At 33.4% G+C, this 24,494-nt stretch overlaps 2 protein-coding genes across 2 annotated transcripts in view; one reads left to right on the forward strand and one right to left on the reverse strand.

Annotated features, from left to right (window-relative positions):
- Positions 1–19,476: 19,476 nt before the first annotated feature.
- Positions 19,477–24,494, forward strand: part of LOC145686444 (uncharacterized) — a 63,697-nt gene continuing 58,679 nt past the window's right edge. The window contains exon 1 of the mRNA XM_081759753.1: positions 19,477–19,910. The gene's annotated coding sequence lies outside the window, so the exon portion shown is untranslated. The remainder of the gene's footprint in view (positions 19,911–24,494) is intronic.
- The window catches only part of LOC145686446 (cuticle protein 19-like), a 34,826-nt gene continuing 32,872 nt past the window's right edge, over positions 22,541–24,494 (reverse strand). The window contains exon 3 of the mRNA XM_081759756.1: positions 22,541–22,944. Coding sequence (XP_081615882.1) covers positions 22,717–22,944 — 228 coding nt within the window. The 3' untranslated portion in view covers positions 22,541–22,716. The remainder of the gene's footprint in view (positions 22,945–24,494) is intronic.

A 24,494-nucleotide genomic window follows, 5' to 3' on the forward strand; every position in this document is an offset into this window, starting at 1 on the left:
GAACAAACGTCTACTGAACTGGAGCAGGTTAGATACCAGGCCCAACAGTCTACCGAGCAGCTCAGAGACGAAACAAATGAGAAATTAAACGAAATAGATGTAAGGTTTGAGGGTACAAACAAAAGATTTGGTGACATCGAACGAAAGGTTGAACAGCAGCAGGCTGAAATAAGTAAATTGAATGTTGTAATATCCGACCTATCAATAGAAACTAAACTAGAGTCGGTTGATCAAAGAATTAGTCGAATTCAAACTGAGGTAGACAGTATTAAGGGGAAGATTACTAAACTGGAAATCGTCAAGTCTGACATCTCCTATCCTTTTCCTGATAGCGATTCTATAGGGAAAAATTTCCCCGAAACGAGTAACGTCCTCCCGGGAAAGAGTCAAGTGTTGCCTGATGCACGGGACACAACCATGTATTGTCCCCCGCATCAGCCAACCTCGAAATCATGGTTGAGTAATTTCGATGTACCGATGCAGTCGAGTGTTGTGACTACAACAGTCACTAGCGTAAATGCTCACTCTACCTTTGGAATGGTACAATCTTACAGCGTGCTGCCAGGAGGGGAAAGGAGATGTGCCGGACCGTCAGTTACTGCAGTGGTGGGTCCTAAATTCGAACCTTACATGGTCAATACTAATTATAAAACCTCTCTTGGTCATATGGGAGCGTTCAGTTCAGTGACCACTCCGTCGGTGGCAAATCCGGTGACATCCCCAACTGCTCAGGATAACGCGTTGATTCCACTGGATTCTTTTCCTGCCCCGTATAGTATGAGCTCTAAAGTTTCCCTCCGGGATATTGAACGTTTTCCCACGTTTGATGGGAACATTGCGAACTGGTTGCCTCGTGTTTTCCTGCTACCTAAAAGGTGAACTCGCAATCTTCAAGATCTTAAGCTTTTCAACTGTACTAAGGATAAAAAACGGGAACTTCTATCTCAATACCCCAAGTAGATATAATATACTGTCCTAGTGTCACTGGTAATGTTTGAATGAGATGAATGAGTGTGTTAATTTAACAAGCATCAGTAGTTAGTATTCCCAATTAGCAAAATTTTGTTATTCTAACAAAATTTTGTTAATGGGCCGGGGAAAACTGTAATGTACCATTACAGTTGAAAGTAATGGCAATTTTTTTTTACGCACCCTGTACCTAGTAATTTTTTTTTTATTCAATTTCGGTTTAGCTACACAATTTATTTACTCCCTTTACTTCGAATTAAATATAATGAATCGAAAGGTTTCATTAATAACCATATTTCCCACTGTATAATATATTTATTTATATTTTGATTAAGTGTAAATCCCATTTTCTGATATATAAGTTGAAAAGTTTCCAGGTTTACCATTCTGACGTCATACCGAAACATAGTTCTGTCATTGGATATAAATTTTCTTAATTTCAGACCAATGTAGAATTTAGTCAGGTACCTAACCTTTTCCCTCACCCCCTCTCAGTAGTCCTTAGTCACTTTCAGATCCGGTTATATCTGGATTTACCAAATTTCCATTCGCTTTGTAATTTCCGCGGCTAAAGTTTTCTTTCTGATTGGAGGAATTCTCCTACCTCTGGCTTTTTCGGCGCAATGTTATCGGAATAATCAAGAACGACTCTACGAGCACAGCCGTGGAAATCAACTACGCTATACTGGCTGGTAAAGACGTGGATTTCGAGTGTAAAACAGGTAAAATTTAGACTAAATGTCATCGTAAACGTCGTGTGATCAATCAGGAGCCAGGAAACCCATATTTTTGTTGAAAGAACTGCAAAACCAGGGGAAAATATCTGATTCAGGATTTCGGTTTGCAGGAAGCCATGTTTGCTGCCCAGCTATAACAGCAAAAGTGAAAGAGTGACTTTACTTTTTTTTCTTGTTATTCCAAATTCAATTAGGGATTAGGGAAATTACGACCTGATTAGTGCATGTTGGTCGTGTATTAAGTAAATGTGAATTATTATTATTTATTTCGTAATTGCATGTATGTAGTAGGTTTAATAGTACTGTAAATAATCATAATGGCAGCTTAAGTTAGTTCAAAAGGGCTCCTATCCCCTTTTCTGAATTGAACCGGTTCTAGCGGGGGAATGGGTTAGTTATTGTTAGTTTTAGGGCCTTTTCCCCTTTCAGGGGAAGGGTCCCTACATAAACCTCCTTAAGGTGCCCCCCGGGCATCAACTTTTGGTAGTCATTATGTAAACAATTGGTCAGGTCAATTGGACCTAGTGTTTACCTTTCTCATTTTGCCCCCTCTAAATTTAATAGAGCCGACGGTATATATCAGAAGGGAGTATTTATTTTGTCAACATGCATGTAACTAAATGGTGCATGTTTGGTTTAGTTAGTTGTTTTATGTATAGTATTAGCAGTGGTGTATGTAGTTAGTAGTTTTGTGTGAGTGTGTGAATTTTCGATTTGGACAGTGTATAAATATGTGTTAATTTAGTACCATTTTCCTAACAGAAATAAACCAGAGTAAATATTAAATTTCTGATTAATGAGTACAAGTATACATTTCAGTACACGGTAAATTATGCCTCCACTACAGCGCCACAGCGTCCGGTTTCGGTACTCAATTGTTTGTTGACAATACGACATCGCATAACTTAGTGATCTAGGTTGTTGGATTTTAGTCATTTATTCAAAAATTACTTTCATTGGACATGGATTTCGGGTCAGATGAGTATACCTTCGTATAAAATAGCATGAGATCTTACTGTACTGAAAATTTCAGCTTGCTAGGGTCAGTAGAAATTGAAATATCCGCCGAAATAAAGAATACCTATTTTCTTAATAGAAGTAAAGCCCATATGCTGTTACTGTTTGGTTCAAAATGTAGTATTAAATTCTTTCTTCCCGTGGCTGTCGAAAATTCCATTGTTGCTTCAGTTTTATCAACAAATCAGAAATAGATTAATCATTGACAATTTAACTTTCCGTAAATACATGTATGATTTTTTTTCTTTTAAACCTGCAAGGTAAATACAATTTGGGTGCTTCGAAATAAAGAGTACGTGGTTCGATGAATGTGATCGTGTGGTGGTTTGAGCGTGATAGATTGTGATAGTTATATATATATATATATATATATATTTATTACTGCGTAATGTAGATATGTGTATGGCCTGCGTGTAAAATGTACGAAATAGGGTGTTTATAAAATATTACTTCGTGCGAAAATTAGTAGATAATGAATGAACGTAATGATATGTTAATAATATGATATATAATATGAACGAGATGACGACCCCTATATTTAAATGGATAGGCCTAGTGAATTTTATATAGTGAAAATATGAATATGTTTACGAAAAAAAAAAAATCTCTCGCGTTTTGACTTCCACACCAGTGCATTCATCCAACCGAGTTTGCTACTTGAATGTAAATTATAGTTGGGAATTGTGTGTTACTTTGCATTTATGTACCTCATAATAACAGCCCCAGATCTTAAGCCTTTCAATAGATAGAGTAGTATCATGTGGGAATTACTTCTAAAGGATGACAGAAATGATAATTAAGAAAACCAACTGCTATATCCTGTGATCATCGAAAAGTACAGGTTTCGGTCATTTGTATCTTTAGCATTCATAGCCTCTCCGAGATTTTTTTTTTTTGTTTTTGTTGCTTACCTTATTTATTTATTGTGCAGTGTTCATATAACTCAGTTCGGACTATCCGATTAAATTAACTGCTACTAAATGTAGCGTACCCGGACGTCGACCCCTAGTCCCCTTAAGTATTTTCATGTCTTTTCTTAGTTTAATTAGATGAGGGAAATTAACGACGTCCCAGACGGTGGCATGTCTGCGCTGGGTAGCCATCGGTGATGTTTCGGTAATTGAAATCACCGATCCAAAATTCAGTTTATTTAATTTTTTTTATTTTGGCAAATTCTAATTAGGGATACCTTAGCTATTACTCTAATTTCATCCCTATTCTGGAATCTTCTAGTTTCCAAGAGGTCGGATGATTTTTTTTTTTCTTGAAATTCTAAATTAGCGCCTTCTCTAACCTTCCGGACGATTTCCGGGAACCTGCTGGTTTGGGCCGGATACGGGGATCGGATTTCAATCTTACAACCAAATTCTTGTGGGATTGGGATCTGATGGACACAGAACTTGCATCCTTGGCAGCAGGGCGTTCCTTGAGTCTACGTATTTGAGTAGACCACCCTTTTGGCATGTTAAGAATATTTTGGCTATGGATTTGTTGAGATAGAAATTCGACTTTTGTCTTTGTAGCGTTAGTTATTTCTCACTTAAGTCTTTGGCGCCACTATTCTTCGTCTTTCTTTTCTATCTCTCTCTCTGTCTTCATTACTTAGAGATTTTTTTTTTTAAATTTTTCAACCTTGCCCCCCCCCCCCCCGATTTCTGAAACTCATGAAAATGTACAATATTCCATATCACTTATTTCGATCGTATGTACTAACTGAGACATCGAGGGATGCAATTCGTGGAGGTATTGCAGCACATCTCGGGACCATTTTCGCGATATTCAATCCACCACTGGAGAAATTGATGGGAAGGTACACTATGCTTTCGGATTCCTAGAAACATTTGTTATTCATGGATCATACAAATTATATCCATTGACAACTGATTTCTGGTTTTTTATTTCTATTGATTGGTCATATAGTGTGTATGTATTAGTAGTCTGGGCCCACTAGTTTCCAATAACATTGATTTTTTTTTTTTTATATACATCTATATATGTGCTTACATAGTTTTAAAAGTTACGTGCCTGCTCAATTTGTTACATTTCCACCTCTTATGTCACTAAATAACACCAACTATTTTTTATATATATATATGCGGATCTTTAGTAAATTGAAAATGATTATTGATTATCGGGTTTATACATAGAAAGTACAATGTTGCAACCTTATGAGAGAAAAAAGTGAATTTTGATAGTCAGGGTTTTTGTTTTGTCTTTGAGCCAATAAAATATAAACATTTATAAAATATGAATACTTGTCGAATATGAACGGTTATGTAGAATTTAAACGTCGACAAAATACTACGATGGATATTAAAGTGAAATTTATTGTATTGAATAATATGAATATATATATATACGAGTATGTATGTAATGGGCTCGGTATTTACCCTGGTTTTGTTTAGGTTGCCAAAGGTTTTTGACACCCGACCTTTACCAACTATTTGTGACATATAGTGTTACCGCGTATATTGTAATAAATTACATTTTGTTGAGTGGTTACTGATGTCTGTAACTATTAAAGTTGAATATAATGTTAAATACCGCATGTAAGTAAAACGAGTAGCAGGTCGTAAGATAAGTAAAATAACCCTAATCCTCATCCAAATTTATTTGCAAGATCAAAGTGAAATTAATAACCTACGAAACAGTGTGCCCCACCAACGAATCTTCTATCAGTAAACTCTGAAACAAATCCTTCCCCTACGATCAGAAATTTAACTATTCAGTGACTAGAATCTTTTGACTACAAGATCTATACTATAAAGAAAATTACTGGTCTTAAATTTAATGAAGAGAAATTTAGTTGATAACTTAATGTGAATACCGGAATATGGAAATATGTTCTCAATATCTGTGACTGGATTCAAAATTTTTTTAACCTTGATAAACTTTGAAATTTTATATTGAGTGCGTCGAGTGACGAAATGAGAAATATAAATATATATGTGATATGAAGCGACTATTTGTCTATAGCTAAAACAAAAACAATTAAACACTCTCATGGACACAAACCACAGTGCGAAAAGAGAGTTGGAAAAAGGAGCTATTATCGATGTGAGAACAAAGACTCATAAAATCGTCGAAATGTCTCCTCTTGGGACAGAGACCTAATAAAATGTTACTAAAGTGTTTTTTTTTTTTTTTTAAGGATGATTAACCAATTATATTTTTTTTCTTCTTTCTTTTCCGCAACGATATATATATAGATTCATTACACTGAATCCTAAATGTATTGATCTTTGAATTTTTTTTATTTTTTGTCTTTCATTTTTTTTCCTTTTTTTTTGTCAAATTCTCTTTTATGTAATTCAACCTTTAATATATATATAGGAAGAGAAATGTGTTATTTGGTCTTGATAAAATTAGCGAATTTCTATGCATGTTAATGAAACATTCTTTCCATGTATTAAATTTTTTCCCTGTTATGTCCAACTAATTTTTCTTTTATTGAAATGTAATAAATGTATATAGTAATGTAGTTAGGTTAGTTTAATTTAACTAAATACAACCCGAAGTATACATTGTCCTGTATGAATGTGTGTGTGAGTGAAATGTAGGTTTAGTATTAAGTGCATCCATTATTTTGACATATATGTGTGATTTATTATAATTAATGGTAGTTATCAATTAAACTCATTGAATGTTAATACTAACTTAAGTTGGCTCTATGAAGGAAGTAAAAAGGACTGAAGTAGCCTGAACGAATGATCAGCGTGGGAGAACTGTGAGAGTCAAAATCTTCTACGAATATGTAATACTCTGATTTTTTTTTTCTTTGTGGTCGATTCTAACATGCCATCAACTTCGTCGTTTATTTTTCAAATATTGGATATTAGTGGAAATATTGAATAAACTGTAGAATTAAACTTTCTCATCTATCTCAGATCTAGATCGGGATAATTTGGTAGTTAGGGTTAAATGGATCTAGATCGGGGATGTATGGGTTAACATGTGTCTACCCTTGATCACCTTAATACCAAATATTAACCCAATAGCTATTGGAATTCGATAATTATTCACTTTTCTTTACCATATTTTTTCAAAATATTCAGTAACAGCTTCCTCTTTATCACCTTCTTACTTTACCTCTTTCCTTTTCTATTTTCCTTTTCCTTTCTTCATCTTCTTCTTCTATTTTTTAATAAAACTAAAAAGGGGGTCGTGACTGGGAATCCTAGATGTAATAAACACGGTCATGTATTTAGTTATTTTATTTCATTCTCTTTAGAAGTCCGATAAAAAGTTTTCTCGTTTCAATCGAATCTAGTATGTTCAAAATTAAGAAACGGTGGTTTCTATGGCAACGACGACTCTCCCTTTTACATTATTATTATTGAATGGTGATAATAAGCTGTAAACCTCCGATTTAGGAGCCAACTTTATTTCAGAGAAAATTACAATAGATTCATTTTCTTCTTTTATGTAGAGATGAATCTTCACATTCAATACTTTAACGAAACGATAATGTAATTTGTTTTAGGCACATATTTGTTTATTGGTAATTGTGCAGACAAACAATACAAATAACATTTGGTTTTTATAGTAAGATTCTTTAAAAACTACAAGAGCCAAATTGAAAAGTTCTCTAAGCTATAAAATATATGTATATATGACTGTTATCTGTAATTGTTAAGTAATTGGTATGGGATTGCTTTGTTTCTCATTGTGATTTCAGCTTTCGACGCTATTTATGTTTCATCTCAGGACAAAATCGTTTAAAATAGGTTGATTACCAAAATATTCAGCAATAGGTCTTAAGTACTCAGATTCACAAAGCCACAAAATATAGTTTTTAATTCCATGTCGACAACATATCGTCCCTATATTGCAAATTCACTCCTCCTGATCATAATATATAAAACTGGGTTTTAAATTTTAATTCATTCACTAATGATTACTAATGATTCATTAATGATTTTACCCTTTGTAGTTAACCTGCTGAAAATTACCAGTAAAGATAAAGAATAGTTGCGTTAGGATCTACAAATTCCAAGATAATCATGAATTGCATAATAAAAATTTAATTACAAAATTCCTGTAAATTTGTTCTGTTATGATTTCATTGATTCAACAAAAAACAATAACAGGAATTAACGTTGTGATTAGCAGAACAACTTCAAAGGAAGAATATCCATATATATGAATATTATTTATAAGATAGAAGGGAAAATACATTAGTAAAGGAAAGGGACACTATAAGGTCTTTCGCTAAAGTATTCATCAGGTAGTGAAAGAAAGAAATAGGAGAAAAGAAAAGAAAAATTGAAAAATGGAGAAAGTGGTCAGGCGTCCAAGTGAGCGCTATATTGGAATTTAAGGTCACATGGTTACATGATAATGTTGCCATATTAAAAGAAAGTGGAGTTTGGTGAAGGAAAATAAAATTAATGGGGTGGGTAGGCCGTAAAAGTACAGAAGAACGAAAGAATAATAAATAGGAAAAAACTAATATACTGAAAAGAGTTGGAAAACTAAAAACTAAAGAATAAATTTACAACAATAATAAAACAAGAGTATCTTAGCCTATAACACAAATATTCTGGAATATTATGCAATCATTCGTAAGACATGTGTAATTTTGGTTATAGAAAGACAAACGGCACAACGAGAATAACATCTTTATAATAAACGCAAACGTTTCAATGTGTCACGCTAATTCCTAATAGTTAACGGTCACGCTAATAGATGTCACTACACGCGCTATCACTTGACTGTCTGATACTAGTAGATATCGTTATCTTCAACATAGTTGTACATAACGAAACCTTGAATAATTACATAAAAAGTATGGCATGGAGTTTGGTGTAATTAGAGCTTTTAATTAATCACGATTGTAGCCTATAGTATACAATAGGATGAAGGCTTGGACGCAACTAATAATAATTAAAACTGGCAAAGAAAAGATACATAGGAATTGGAATGGGTGTAATGATCTAGGGTATTAGAAACAATAAGACAGATGTCAAGGTAATGTACGTGTCCTATGATCTATTTTTGAAGGACTGGGAAGACTTTCGGTGAAGTTTCTTGATAATATTTAAGTGGAGGTGCGATGAAATGTCCTGCTCTGACGGATCCTGTGCTTTCATTTAAATTGAAAGAGAAGTTAATTTCAGCGTAGAGAATTGGGTGATGGTTGCATTTTAGAGTGAATTGAGTTGGAGGAATCGCGACTATCGGAATGGTAGAAAGTGTGTTTTTACGATGGGTTGCTCGAAGATCAAATTGATATTGAATATAGTAACTTTTACATACTAATTTCTACCGTTTCGTCATTACATGTAATAGAGATTTGGAATCTTCCAAGGGACTAGTTCTTGTAATGACAGGAGAAAGGTTAGAGAGACCTTCATTGAATAATCTTTAGGACGATTTGGGGAAGCCTTTTCTGTTTCGTAGGCAATATTCCACTTTTCTCTGTCAAGAGTGAAGTCTAGGATAGTTTGAGTAAGGAAGTTTGTATAGGTTGTATTGCAAGTGTTGCTAGTTTTGATGTGAACACCAGGCTCGAAACTTTCTTTTTACAGTTTGAGATCCATCCAAGAAGGTGAGTGAATGGTTGGAGGAGACCTAGGTAAATCTGACTATACATTTATTCCTTAATGATTGTAGAATTTCTTTCAGTTCTTGCTGACCGTAGGCCCATGTTAGAAAGTTGTCGTCTATGAATCAGTCAGAAGAATGACTGAAGTAGGAGTGAAGTATTTATACTTACAGGCTTTCCATGAATAAGTTAGTGTATGAGGGGTCACGTAAGTGCCCATGGTAGAACCCTTTAATTTGAAAATAATGATGACAAGTGGTGTGTGTGTCACTTAGGAGAAATCAAATAACAATAGACACAATTTGTTAGTTAATAAAGTATATCTTTCATATACAACAAGAAGAAAACAAGTATCTATTCTAGCATAGCAAAATCGTTCTAACTGTATAAAATTGGCAACAAACAGCATAGTTTGCAGCGCCCTAAAAATACGAATTTGTATATTTTCTCGAAACCTACGCATAAGAGTTAATCCTTATGTACGCCATTCCCTTCAGCTTAATATCGATTGATATAAATTTCATCTCTGGATAATGTTTTATTTCAACAGAAACTAAAGTTTAAGAGTTAATGATAATTTTGGGCTTTATCTCATTAATCATACTATATACTCCCGTCTTGCTAGTGTCATAATAAAGTGATTGATGAGGGTATATTTAAGGTATCCGTTTCACCTTAATTAGTGGCGCGGTTCTTGTACACCGACAGCTTCTTAGGTTTTAAAAAAATTCATTTTTCTTAATTTTCTCGAAACCGGCGCACAGTGGTCGGAAACTTGAGAAAAGAAAACAAAAATAGTTTATTCGGAAACTATCGTTTTATACGTAATTGTCCTTTCTAAATCGATTGCAACTACTCCGAAAGTGATTCGAAGAATCCCTGGTGCAATACGTGCAGTTATATATACAGGGGTGATCCAAAAGTGTGGAAACCCCTCGCATAAATGTTAAATACTGCAAAATATAACCAAAGGAACAATGTAGGGGGGTAATAAAGGTTAGGAGAAATTGTTGAGAACACAAAACAATAAAAGCCGCCATCTTGAAATCTACCATCGTGAATCATACATACAGTTTATAAATTGAAAACATAACATGTTAACGCCTTATGTGAATTGGATATCGCTATCTAGTACGAAGTTATGACAGGTGTTAATATGCACCCAAGAAGCGGTTACAGGTTCAATGTACTCTCCCTTTAATTGTATGTGCAGCTAATAAAAAGACGGTGTAAAACAAATGTGTGTTTGGCCTTAGGATACAAAATTAAAGTTCGCGGTTGTGCACTCGTACTTCTTCGAAGGAACATTTACTGGAATGTAATTTAGTTCAGGATTACGTTGTTTTAGTAAGATTAAAAGATTCAATATAGGATCTTCGTATATACTACTGTACTGACGTGTAATGTACAGCAGCTCCACGTGACTGATAGCTTATCACTGCAATATGTGAGGTTTCCGCTACAACTTTGAGGGACGAAGAGAATTCCAAATTACGTACAAGACAATATGCCCTTTCCCTTTGTAAAGCTCAGATAGCGGATCTCGATTGTGACCACAACAACATTACTCATCATGCATTTGCAGTTAGATAGGGCTGAGTCCTCCAGATGCACTTGGGTGCAGCTATTTCCTATGCTCAACCTTTGTACTACTCATGGACAACTCAATAAACCCTGTTATACAAATAAGCAAGGATAAGCTACTGATTTTTGGCACTTTTATTTGTCCATGTTTAGAAGCAGGAGATGTTTTTATAAAGCAAATATTAATATCGATTTCATAGGAGGATTTAGAAGCAGGAGATATTCTTATAATCAAATATGGTATCAATACCGATTTCATAGGAGGCGAAGTTGAAAAAATCGATTTTTGACCGCTTTTTCTCAGTTTCCGACCACTGTGCGGCGCATGAGGTTTTATACTGACGTATACCATTTCGTTTAGCTCAGTGATATCTATTGAGTAGTATATACTTTGTTTTTGTTCAATTTTTGCCATTAAACGTTGTAGAATTTTTAAGGTTCTTGAACACTGACAACTTTTAGGTTTTAAAAATCATTTTTTCTTGATTTTCTCGAAACCTACGCATGAAGTTCTATGCCGACATATACTATTTTGTCTAGCTCAGTGATATCTATTGACTGATATATGCCCCGTCTTTTTGTTTTTTTAATACTAGAATTTTAGAATGTAAAACTATTCATGGTTAGAACAAACTCTCCTGTTTGGATTACGAATTTTGTGTTGAGGCAGTGATTAAGTGGGATATTGAGGTTTTATGAGGTTGTGTCAACGAAAGCTAGGGTGAAATTGGGAAGTGGAGGTTCAGTGATGGAGGGACTAATAAATAGAAAATAATTTGTATTTTCGAGTTATGATGGGCAAATCTGGACGTAGGATTAAATGTTGAAACTAGAGCTTTATTAGGTGGGACTTCCAATGCTGGAAACAATTGATCTTCCTGAGTCCTTGGGTTTCTAGATTTTAGGGAAGATACAGAATTAGGAGAATTTAGATATTTTTGGAATAAAGTATAAGAAGTTAGTAACGTGGAAAAATCCATGAGTGAATTATCATTGGCTATTTAAAATTGATTTTAAAGAAGTCATGGTAGGGAACATTCTTCAGAGGATATAATAGATGGGGTTCGAGAGATGATATAAGGCTCCTGTCATAACTTCGGTAATCTGAGTACTTCATAATCTTATCTGCGGAACGGGTAACAATGGTGGGGTGAGAGTGTTGCGCGCTCTGAGATTATGATGTACTTGGAGGGTATTTGCAAAATGGGTATCAGCAATTGTTTTTAAATGAAGGATATATGTTTTATCAGGGGACAAATATTGGGAAGGGAATGGAATGTTTACAAAAAGTATTCAGGAATTTCTGAATACTGATATGAACTTAAGTGAGAGGAACATCGTCAGGTCTCTCTGGTGGGATTGGTCAGTACTACTGCCAGCATAGATTGCATACAAAGAAGAAGTAGTTGTGTGGAGTTCAGGTTGATTAATTGTGCAAGAGGGATAAAAGGTCGGGCCATACAGCAAAACTTTGTCTCTGGTTTGGACAAGAAAACCTGAATAGACGTTAAGAACTAGTTCCAATTGTTTGTGTAGTAAAGAGATAAGATTGTCGCGAGGCTGCAGTGTTTTCCTGTAATTTTCAGTTACGACTTAGTTTTATCGGTTCAGTAATGCTGTAAGCTGAAGATAGCGAAAAGAGGCAGATTTCTACTTGTGAGGAAGAAGTAATAGAATAGCGTTAACGAAGGAAAAAGTTCTGAGTCAAGTTTGGGAAAGAGCGGAGGGGAGTTTTTTTGCTGGATTTTACTAAGACATGCGAAGCTTAGTAAATCTCACAATAAACATATGACCCTGAACTTTGTAAATTCACAATAGAGGGTAATTAAAGGAATAGGTATTATTGTATATAGCAATATTGTTCAATAATGGCTATTATTTGTGTAAATAACAATGAAAGTGACTGTGTTTGTGACTTAATAACTCTTGAACAATCCGGCCGATCTCGATCAAATTTTCAATATAGATGAAGTTCGGGCCTGGAATGGATTTTATCATTTCATTTTGATGGTGCAACTTGGGGAAGGTGGAGGTATATAAAAATTATCGAAAATGATCGCTATTACTGTTGCATCTATAGTTTTTAGGGCCACTGAGATGAAGAGTGATACTTCCGATGCTGTTTAAATACAAATTCAGACCCGCAACTTGGGAGAGGAGGAGGGAGACGAAATATAAAAATGACCGAAAATGACCGATATCAAAGAGCGCTTCATTGATAGTAAAAGGTGACTGACTAACGGAACATATTACTATTTTTTCTTATTTTATCCCATCGAAGCGGGGAATTGACGCTAGTACTTACTAAAGATGCAAAAATAATAAAAGCCTTTTCTCAGTAACCTTTGTATTTTTTTTGGGGGGGGGGGTCAATAGGGGTACTGCAAAATTTGCTAGGCATCCTAAAAAACTTGCGACATTTATTGGTGTAATCATAACATTCATCATTGATACCAGTATTATGAATTCGTCATATTAGTAGTAAAAATTACTTAAAAACTGTATCTGGATTTTGAAAGGAGTAAAACTAAGAAAGGGCTTAAAACATACTTAATTTGCAGAAAATTTACTGACTACCTACAGCTATTTTATAGTCATTACAGTTTTTTACAATAGGATTTTACAGTTATTTTTCTGAACAGAGTATGATCGTAGAACATTCGAGATGCGAAGTGTGAAGCGATGTAATGTTATGCAAGCCAGCTGTTGCTAATGCAGATATTTAGGATGAAGATACACATTCTCAGAGAGTAAAATAAGTGTTCTACTGTACAACACTCCTTTACATGTGTGTATAGCTCCACTGAAGCAAGTTTGTTTAGAGTTTGCAAGATGGAATCAGTGAATCCTCATAAAATTCATTTCCAACAAATGACCAATAGAACATCATCAATAATCACGCACTTTAAAAAATGTAATTGGTATTATAACATTAGATACCGGTACCAATAGATGGAAAACACGGACACTCGTGTAATAGTTGGTAGAAAGTTTTCAAATCCACTGTTATAATATGGTAGCTTTTATGGTAGCTCCATTTTCATTAGGTACCGTTGTGTCTGTTTCTTTGTGTGTAGCTTTTAACGGAATAAGAATGTTTTGTAGTACTTAATGTTTCTTCAAGTAAAGTTAACGCTTATTTAACCATTCTTTTCAAAATAGTTATTTATAGAAACGTAAAACAAGAAAGTTAAATTCGAATACCATACTACTTCAAAATTTAGCAAATACGAGTAAAAGAGTGAGAAATATGTGATCGTGATGTTATAAACTAATTAAGTAACAGGAACTATTAAAAACCCTAATGTAATATAACAAGTTGAAGCCTGGAAATTATTATATCATATCATAGACAGATTTTTCGACTATAACAAAAGATCTTAATCCATTATCTTTGTTCAATTTATATTACAGATAACTTCCTTAATTTTGGATTATACTTAATTGTCTTTGCGTTATACACTAAAAGTCACGGAAGTGAAGCGAAATTTCATGAAGATATAAGATTATTCAGAAACATAGCTTATAAATGTTCATTGTTACTGTTTTTGTAATATTTTAAAAACCAACAATTAACTCGTTGCTAAGAGTGGAAATAAAAGATTAATATATGAAGTCAACTAAAATTCCGTGTGCTATAAAGAGACTTTTAGACTTTCTTCAATACTACAAAAAAAGTCGCCAATCATTTAAAATTTCATGAAGAAATCAAATGTAAATGGAAAAGTAAATAAAATAATGAAAGTGTTACTAAGACTTCATGACGTATTAAGAGAAGTTTAAGCTTACTTCATTTTTAGAGATTCAGTGTATTGTCTTCATACATATAATCATGATAAGTGCGTCGATTTTTTGAAGAACGTACTTCAAAGTGAAGAATATAAGTGAAATATTTTAATTTTCATTTAGAAAATTTAGTTTTCTGTCAATGGTGCATCAAAACGCGAAAGAAAGGAACCATGAAGGCAAAAAGAAAGTGATATACGTAACATCGAACTATATTTAAGATTAAGGTATTTTATTTTTGTTTATAACTTATCCTTAATTACCAACCTAAAAGACATCAAAACCAAATCCTTCCTGGTTATAAGCTTAAGGGAAAATGTCAAAAATTCATCAATGCTGAAATTAAGGACGCGAAAGGGAGGTAATGTAAATATTACCTTAAATACCATATGTTTTACTTTCCATGCAACCTATTGCAAGTTTTTTTTTTTTTTTTTTTCATTAACAATAAAACAAATAGATGAATCATACCATTCGATAGGGGTGGATCACACAACATTTGTATATCTATAACCAGGACTTCAATTTAGGCAGAATGCTATTCTGATTTCTTTTAATTTGATGTTGAATCTTCCCGTTACTTTCTTCTAGCAGGCACGTACGCAGGTATTTATTTCGAGAAAAGATCCAAAGCTTTTCACGGTGTCCAAATTCAATATGAGGATAAACTATAATAAAATTTGTAAAATCATTTCTAAAATTAGACTACATTTACAGAAAAGTCGAAGTTTGGGGAGGGAGGTGTGGATCGCCAGGACCCACTACCTCTGTAAATCAATGACTTGCAGTGAAAATAGTTTTGTTACCGGTATAATCATAACAAAAATTAGATACTCACCTAAGCACCCAAATAATATTCACAGCGCAAATGGGCCATCTTCAGTACGTATCCCTTTAAAAAATTACGTTGATTGAACTACATTGCTTGGTCAGTTTCCTTCAAAATAGGTATAATGTATAAAGTCCTTGAAGTATTGCTGTTAAATTTCCTTGTTAATAATCTATGCTATCTCCTCATTATCTCTATACTAGGATGTATAGAAGAAAGAAAAAAAAAAAAAAAAGCTTTTTCAAATGTTAAGGTGGGTAGTGCGGAAAAATGGCCAGTTGTGACCGAAAAGATGCCTTAATTTTTTTTCAGATTTTTTGGAGGTCGTTTAGCTGGCGCGAATAGACCTTGAAATTATGATGCTGATTTGATTATGCAACACACGACAATTTCACAAAAGAAACTGCTGTACTTTTTTCTGCGTTATGGTGGTTATTATTTTGTTTATGACAAATATGTTAAATTCATGTCTCAGGAGTGGTTTTCAATGGTATTTACTTATGTTTTTGATCGAAAATTATAAATTTTAGGCTAAAAATACTTTTTTTTTCTGTTGATGTTTTCCAATCGGTTTTGAGTTTGAGTTTTATTCGAAAGTTTTCCGATGCAAAAAACAAAGTAGAAGATTTGGCTTTCTAATTTTTAACAGTTCCTCAATTACTGTTCAGCGCTTCGCTTATTTTCATAGCTAATTATGCTTTGAAAATAACCCAGAGCTCACCACGAGAAAGTGGCTGGTCTGGTAGGTCCATCCATCACCTATCCCAAATTAGGATGGCAAACATGATTTTACTAAGGGACAGGCAAAGATTTTCTTCTAGTTTTCTCCTTGGGTTTTATAGTTACTTTTTGCTCGAAATGTCGGCACATGTCCTCTAGATTCCAATTTCGCTTAGATGTAGCCATTATGTGCACTGACGCCGAGAATGGATGAAGCAGCCTCTGTGATTATTTCCACAAGTCGTTTCACTCTTTGGGTGTGACAGGGAAAGTCTTGAATTTCCGTTTTATATATATATATATATATATATATATATATATATATATATATAGTCATCTACATTTTTATTTGTAATAGTATTGGTCAACGAAAGTTCGTGGAGAGAGCATGAAGCCCAGTCATTCATGTCATAGTATTGTTCTGCGTTAAAATTGACGGTTGGTGAAACAAAAGTGCGAAATCTTTTGCTTTTCCTCAATCCTCTTGCTTTCTTAATTCCTCGCCAACCAAGATTTTTTTGTTTCTGAGTTGTGATGGGTTATTAAATCTAGCAAGAGATTTTCAGGATGGGCGAAATATGCGTCTTCTTGAATTACCCTATAATTCAGATCTCTCAGTTGGTGTTGGAGAAATCGAGATAATAGGATCATACTCAAGAAGTGTTGTACTCCATCAGTTATCGATGGTCTCTTCTTGATCCCAAATCACACCGGTGCAACCATCTCCATTATGTAGGCTGCATTAAGCTGCAGCTTTTCAGAGGGGTGGGTGTGCTTTACATACAACCGCAGCAGCCGGCATGCCGTTGTTAACCACTTCGACTGAACAAATTGTCCGGGATTTTTGCTCGCTAGACTGTGCAGAAAATCACCGCTCGAAATAGCTGAAGAGATATCCAAAAGATATTGTTGGTCCGTGCTTAGATCTGTTATAAGAAATCCAGTTTTCAAATTCTATCCTGAGTGATCCTTTACTTTCAAAGTTTATCCTCAAACCTAGTAAGCGAATGTTACAATAGTATTTTAAATACATATATCTACTCATAGTGATTTTCCAATGGATTTCCGTAGCCTCATTGGATTTTCTTTTCTTTCTTATTTCATTTTTAATTATTTTCGGTAGAAAAGTAGTTTTCAGCTCAGTCCGTAACTTATTTATAAATTAGTAAGTAGTAAGGAATTGAAGAATCGCCTTGAAGATTGTTTTATAACACATTTTAGACCGTTTATACTGGGTGTATCAATAGTTAAGGATCATAGGTCAACCCTGTTATGAGTAGAGACACGATTTTTTGGTGACACACGAAAACGCGAAATGTATCAGTTTTGTGCGAAAACGTTGTGTTCCTAAAATATATACTTTTTCATCATTTGTTAGGACATATAACGTTCGAGATTAAACGCGAAATTCTGTCGAATTACCGAAATTTCCAACAAGTCCCGATATTCCACGAAAATTACGCAAAAGTGACAATTGTTCGACGCAATGTGATGAAAATTCTAATTTTTGAGAAAACAAACCACGATGAATTATTTGAAATTTTACATGCGAGCTCCAAACGGTATCTGCCTAGGTATTGATGAAGTGGATAGTGGGTGGAAAGAGTGTTGTGAGGTATGTTAAATGAGCATTCAGAAATCGCTGGAAAGTGTCTCCAACTAATGTACCTATCAGTTTCGAATGTTCATGTGGAGAGGGAGCTCTCTCTTTTTACAATGACATACTTATCGAAAAAAGAACCAGAAAACATTGAAATAATGCTTAAATATTATTTGCATAAGTAAACTGTGAACACTAAAGTTTTTTTTTTTTTTCTATTAATGTTCTCTCTGTGTTTTTTCTTAAAATAATACTTTTATTTAACGAGGATGCTTAGTGTTATTTTTTAAAAACTCAAATATTGTTTAATATAGTCATGCATAAGCTATTATCATGATGATTGATGAGTGGAAATCAAGGTAAAATAAAAGGTAACTAATTACAATTGCCAAGAAAAATAGTGTTCTTACATTGAATTTTTATTCACCGATTTTATTCCGCTTTACGTATATTTTTTATAACGAAATTACGAATTCTTATTTATCACAAAATCGTGTCTCTAGTTATCAGTAAAAACAGGAAAAAAAAGAGAAAGGAAAGTTGTTGGAAATTGTGGTTTTCAATCTAAAATTATATAATTTTTTAAAGTGTACCAGCCATTTGGGCTCCACGCTGATTAGGCGCCCTATCTTAAATAAAAAAGTAACATTTCTGGTTCGTCGGGCTGTTCGAACAGAACGGAGCATAAGACCACGCAAAATTCATAAGGAGAACCTACACATTGTTGTGTGATTGAACCTAGAGTACCTCAAATACATTTCTTAACAATGTTGTATTGTTGGTATGATGAGAGCTCAGGAAAACAACTGCTGAACTGCTTTCTTATTTAACAAAGGACGACTTACCAATGTGCAACCCTAACGACTTGTGCAATTAGAAAAATTCCACATTTTAAATTAAAAACCACGTATTTCCAACAACTTTTCTCCCTCTTTTTTTTTTTTTTTTCGTGTGTTTATTCATAACGGAGTTGGCTTATGGCCCCAGACTGTTGATACACCGGTAGAAACCAAACAAATATCTTTTATTACGTAGAATGAATAAAAATATTGTTTAGAAATAAGCTCTTATTTGTTTTGTATGACTGCTAGTATTGAACAGAAAATATTTGTAACGTTGATTATGTTGATAAAGGTTGGTGTATTGATCTTCAACATGACTACAGTCCATTTGATACAACTTGTACTTTCTGACAGTTGCTTTCCTCTGTGTTTTCCTTTCTGCACGTGGCCATAACAATCAGGTGAGAAGAACTGTTTCTATAGCAACAACATGTTCAGCCAGTTATAGTGGCTCATTTCTCTCGCTCTGCAATGGTAAACATTTTAGCCTTTCCGTACGTTGCCAATTTGAACATAAACAAATGCACATTGTTTTAGTCGAATGTCAACTTGAGTAGTGGACCTGCTGGTTATTGAGAACATTCTTTTTAGTTCTCTTTTGTGTCATTTAATTTTATAAAACTGAGATTTATTTGTAGTGAATAATTTCGTGTTTCAATACGCGACACAAAAGTTGGTAACAAAGCATTGAGCATCACGTGCACACGGCGAGCTGTTAGAAAGGATAAGTAGTATCATTTACAGTATAAATTAGAAATTTACAAAAAATTATTCTTATTCTTATTCTTGTTCTTATTATTGTTGTCTCTTTTTTCATTCTATAGTTTTATCTGGTATAAAATACAAGATGTCCCACATAAAACCGGTACGTCTCACGTACTGATTAATCATCTCTAATTAAATCGCTTGTGGGGTGGCAACGCTGTCTCGACAGTTGGCTACACTGCATGTTATCGGGAAGTTGAGTGCAGCAGTGTGTTCGTACGTCAGTTGTTGTGAGAAGCTTGTGTTGTTGAGTTGAGTTGATGTGTTGAAACAGTGCTTGTGGTGACAAGAAACATTTGTGACAAAAATGGAGCAATTTGTATTAGAACAGCGAATTCATATTGTGGAATTTTACATAAAGATAGGCTCCAACAAAAAATGTAAAGAAATGTTTCAAGCGAAGTATCCTGGTAAGAAACTCCCCACAACCTGCACTATTCAATTAGTATTGCTGATAACGTCATCAAACGAAGTCAGCGATGCCTGGATGCCCATGGCCGCCACTTATAAACAGGTAACTGTATAATGTTACTATTATCTATTTATTTTTAGTTAAATCATTGTTGCTGTTAAAGTGTTATTTGATTCTCGTGCGTGAGACGCACCGGTTTTATGTGGAACAATTGTCAGACAATAAATTATTCAGTTCCACGTATAAATGTTGTCAAGTTTAAGCTTCTAAGGACTTTGTAAGTATGTTACATGTATACAGGATGATAGACTTATGTACCAAAGAGCAATTTTTATTTGCACCTATCGCCTGTAAATATTTTAATGTTGATTTTGTAGCTTAACCAGCTACTGAAATGACTAACGGTGTAATTGTGTATTGAGAAGTGGAGGAAACAACGGCCATTTTAATTTATTTACTTTAAGAAATTTCGAGACACAGAGTACGAGACAATTTTATACAAGAATCAACAAATAATAAAAGTAATGGAAAGGAAAGTGGAAGAAAGTCGGCCAGCGTCCAGGTAAGATACCATTGCATCAATCAGTTGTGGGAAAGAAGTCGTGTTTCCGGACTAATGTGCTAATACATTAGCCACTATACAATTCAATCCCTTCCTAGACATCATCTACATAAATCAGAGAGCAGCCAAATTCAATCATCATAGAGTTCATTAATATGTAGACATTTGCGTTGTCCATGCACAACAGGTATCAGTTATGTTATGATGCGTATGTCCTTTTCCTAAAAATTTTCATCTTAATACTTACACGGTTTAGGAAAAACAATCAGCATAAACTATTCTCATAAATTTTTACCAACTGAAAACTACTAAATTCAACAGAACTCCCATTCATATCCTGAATTCCACATAATTTTTGAGCTTCATACTACGACTGTCAATTGGAATATTTTAACGATATTATATAATAGAAGTTGATGTTATAAGCTTAAACATAAAAAAAAAAATTGGAAAACTAGTTAAGGAAAAAATTAAAGTTTAAAACAAAATTGCCTTGAAGCACAAACACATATCAACATTTATCTAATGATACATGGTGGCTGTGTCGGAATTGTCAGGCCAACAACTTACTTTGAAATAGTAGATAATTTGGAAGTAATTATTGTTGATTTTTAAAATTGTCGTTGATATTGTACATGACTAAGTTTCTTGATCTGTGTTAGGGGATGGATATCTAGTTCTGATATAAAGCAATCGATGTGCATTTGCCTCAATTTATAATTATGTTTATAATATTTATCTTGTTATTTTTATGATTCTATTCGAATACAGTTTTAATAAGTCTGTAATTGTAATGCAGTTACTTTTTGCATTCCTAATTGCTTCTTTGATATTTGCACTCTTGACACACACATGTGACTTCGTATATACTTACTGACATTTTTTTCTCCATGAAATAGAAATACGTACTTTTCTTCTTGTTTTTTAAAATTTTGATAGAGATATTTTTGTGCTAACTCGAAGGATTTAAAGAGCGTTGACACTGTGCTGTCGAAAAATATCTTTAAATTTCTGAGAGACAAATGATAATTAGTAGAATTTCTATCCATTTATAGGACATTTTAAATTGTGATTGTTAGTCTGATTTAATTTATTTCTGTATTTCGTTCAATCACGTTAATGTATTCATAATCATTCTTCTTACCTAAGTTGTTTATTACAACAATTTTTCTTCAATGTCATCCTCTAAAGAGATTGAATGATAAAATATTTCTTACAAATGTTGACGCTAACTTACAAGAATGTGAATTTGCTATGAGTGTACTAGATACTTGCAGGTCACTTTTTGTAGATTACGTTCGCATGTATTATTTTCGCTAAACAAATCAAACAAGGATTACAATCTATTTTTAGTTTTCTTTTCATACTATACAAATTCTATTCTTTGATTATATCATTTAGTTAGTCCAGAAGATATTCTAATTAAGAATTCTGATGTAGATAAAGAGCTCATCATCATCATAGTGAAAATGCCTTGGGTGTATTAGTTCATTCGTAGTGAGGATTATGGTTTGATAGGGCTAATAACTCCACGACCACTCATAGCCACTTTATGCATTATTCAATTACATATTTTATTATATATCGACTAATTATCAATGTAAGGAATCGTACTGAATACTACATTTTGCTGGTAATAGCTACATAAAAAAGAAACTCAATACATTTCGTGAAGTTTTCTGCGCATTTTAGTACTTTCTGTCTGTGTGTTCTGAATTTGACGGATATTTACAGCACTGTTTACTATTATGTGTAGTGAGTATCATAGTGCTGGTACTTCTTCACGATCTGTCTCTACTATACTAAGTGTAAATTGTCTAAGCATTCAACATTTCACGTTATTATATTTTTATTGATACAATCAAAGGGACATTAGTAACATTCCTAATCACATATTAAATAAGTTTACCTTATTGCAATTATGCTCATTCTATTACCTCATTTTATTATTGTGTTTTGAATTTGATGATATTTGTGTTTTACTTAGTACAGCACACTGTATCATGATAGTGCAATCATTTTCAACCATCCATATAGTACAAAAAGAATATTTTCTACTCACTTTTATGAACACTTTCTCTGTTATTTCTGTAAGTGATTGTTGTTTATGTATAAAATATATGTCAAATTTTAAGGTATTGCCTGTATATTTATATAAAAATAATTAAAATTTGATATATATTGAAATAAGTTTATTCACAGAAAATAATTTCAACAAACTGCAACGTGGAGGTTTTTAGAATACAGACAAATTAAGGAAAAATAAGACAGTTTATGCGATTGTTGTACTGCGATCTGAAGAAACCAAAGCGTTTCATAGGAGCCTTGAATGTTGATATACAGACTTTAACCCAGTTTAGGAGCAACATGAAGGTTAGGACCGATTCTCTTAACAACGGCGTTGAATCCGTTCACGTCATCAGCTCCGTATGTGACAATTCGAATGCTTCCATCTGGTTCTAGAAGACTGTATTGTCCTTTCACTACGTGGCCATCTCGAACCTCTAAATGCTTCTTGTTGTCTCCAGTTAAATGATCACTGACTGTGTATCCAAATTGGTATTTGGGGTATGCCTTTAAATACAGAAAATATTTTATGGTTAGAACTTTAGAATATTATAGATAAGAATAACACAAAATGAAATACAAAGATGGATTCACTCACATTTGCTACTCACTTAACTGAGAATAATCGATAGTAAAGTGAATTAAGTCCAGAACTATTTAAAGTATTTTCTTCATGTTTTTAGATCAAAAACGGCTTTTTAGTTAACTACTTTTATGAAAAAATGTTTAAAAAAAACCTCTATAAACCGAATTGATTAACAAATGTTGGTCTAAAAAGGTTTTAGTTTTGAACCCTTTTATAATGATTAAAACATGTTACTAGCTGTGTTCTTCCCGAATGTAATCTTGAGATTATGGTACGTTTAAGATTACAAAGGTATAATTTTTGAGAAGAGGAAATTTTTCTAACGAAAACAAAGATTAATATAAACATAAATAATATTAGATAATACAGTGGCAGCCAGAACATTTTATCCATCTAACTAATATCTGGTATGTCCACTTTTGGCTCGCAGTACAGCAGCAATGAAATATGGGAACAAGAGACTAGTGTAGTAAAGAATAATAAATATTTGTCAAAGTTGAAGCTTTGTCTGATTGGTTCATTCAGGGACGGACCAAGGCAAAATTTTCATCCGGGCAAAGTGACTTTTTGGCGCTCTCTTTAACGTGCGTTAAGTATCAAAATCGGATATCGCAACATCACTAATCGAGGAAGAAAAATTATCCCCCTCCACATAAATATTCCTTCAACAATATTAAAGAGATGCTAAGAATAGTCATACATACCTTTATAAATATATAATTCCAAAATTGCAATTATCTTATTACCCTTTTAATTGGAAACCCAATGAGGTGAAATGAGAAAGCAAAATTCAAAGCAATACTATTTATATAAATCTTTCTCAAAATGCAACAGATAACAAAAGTATAACAGCTTCAAAGATTAGTGATTGAATACATAATTTGAAATTCAGTTTCTAATCTTAAAACAATTTCTTTACTGCTTAGCACCGTAAAAATTAATCGCCTAATAATTGATTACAATTCTTGAGACTAACCAAGCTCTCTTTGACTACATGCTCCAACATGAATTCAGGAGCAACATATATTTATTAAACAACCTCTTAAACAACTTATTTAAAAAATTAATATATGTACTAAAAACTCATCCAATATAACATATCTACCACTTTTAAAAAGTTGCCCTTAATACATTCTCGAAACAACTGTACTATCATATTTCCTTTAAACACGACTTTTACGATACTTTTCATTAACATAATGTTATCAATTTAATTCTGACCACTTTGTTTTCTGCTTCATAACTGAAGTACAGAACGAGAGGCGGAAAATTTCGAACAAATGTAGTTCCATTTTCTGACACTACGGCGTTACAGCCAGATTATTTCCCTGACATCTGTATATGTCTGTCTCTTACTTTTTTTAATTGACAAATCATTAAACTTCCTAATCCCAGCCTATATTTTACATGTTATTACAATGATTTTAGTATTTTAAACACATTTTTCAAAAAGAAAAATTAATACTCAAAT

The sequence above is a fragment of the Thermobia domestica genome, chromosome 5 (assembly GCF_964235325.1).
Source record: "Thermobia domestica chromosome 5, izTheDome1.hap1.1, whole genome shotgun sequence".
Lineage (NCBI taxonomy): Eukaryota > Metazoa > Arthropoda > Insecta > Zygentoma > Lepismatidae > Thermobia > Thermobia domestica.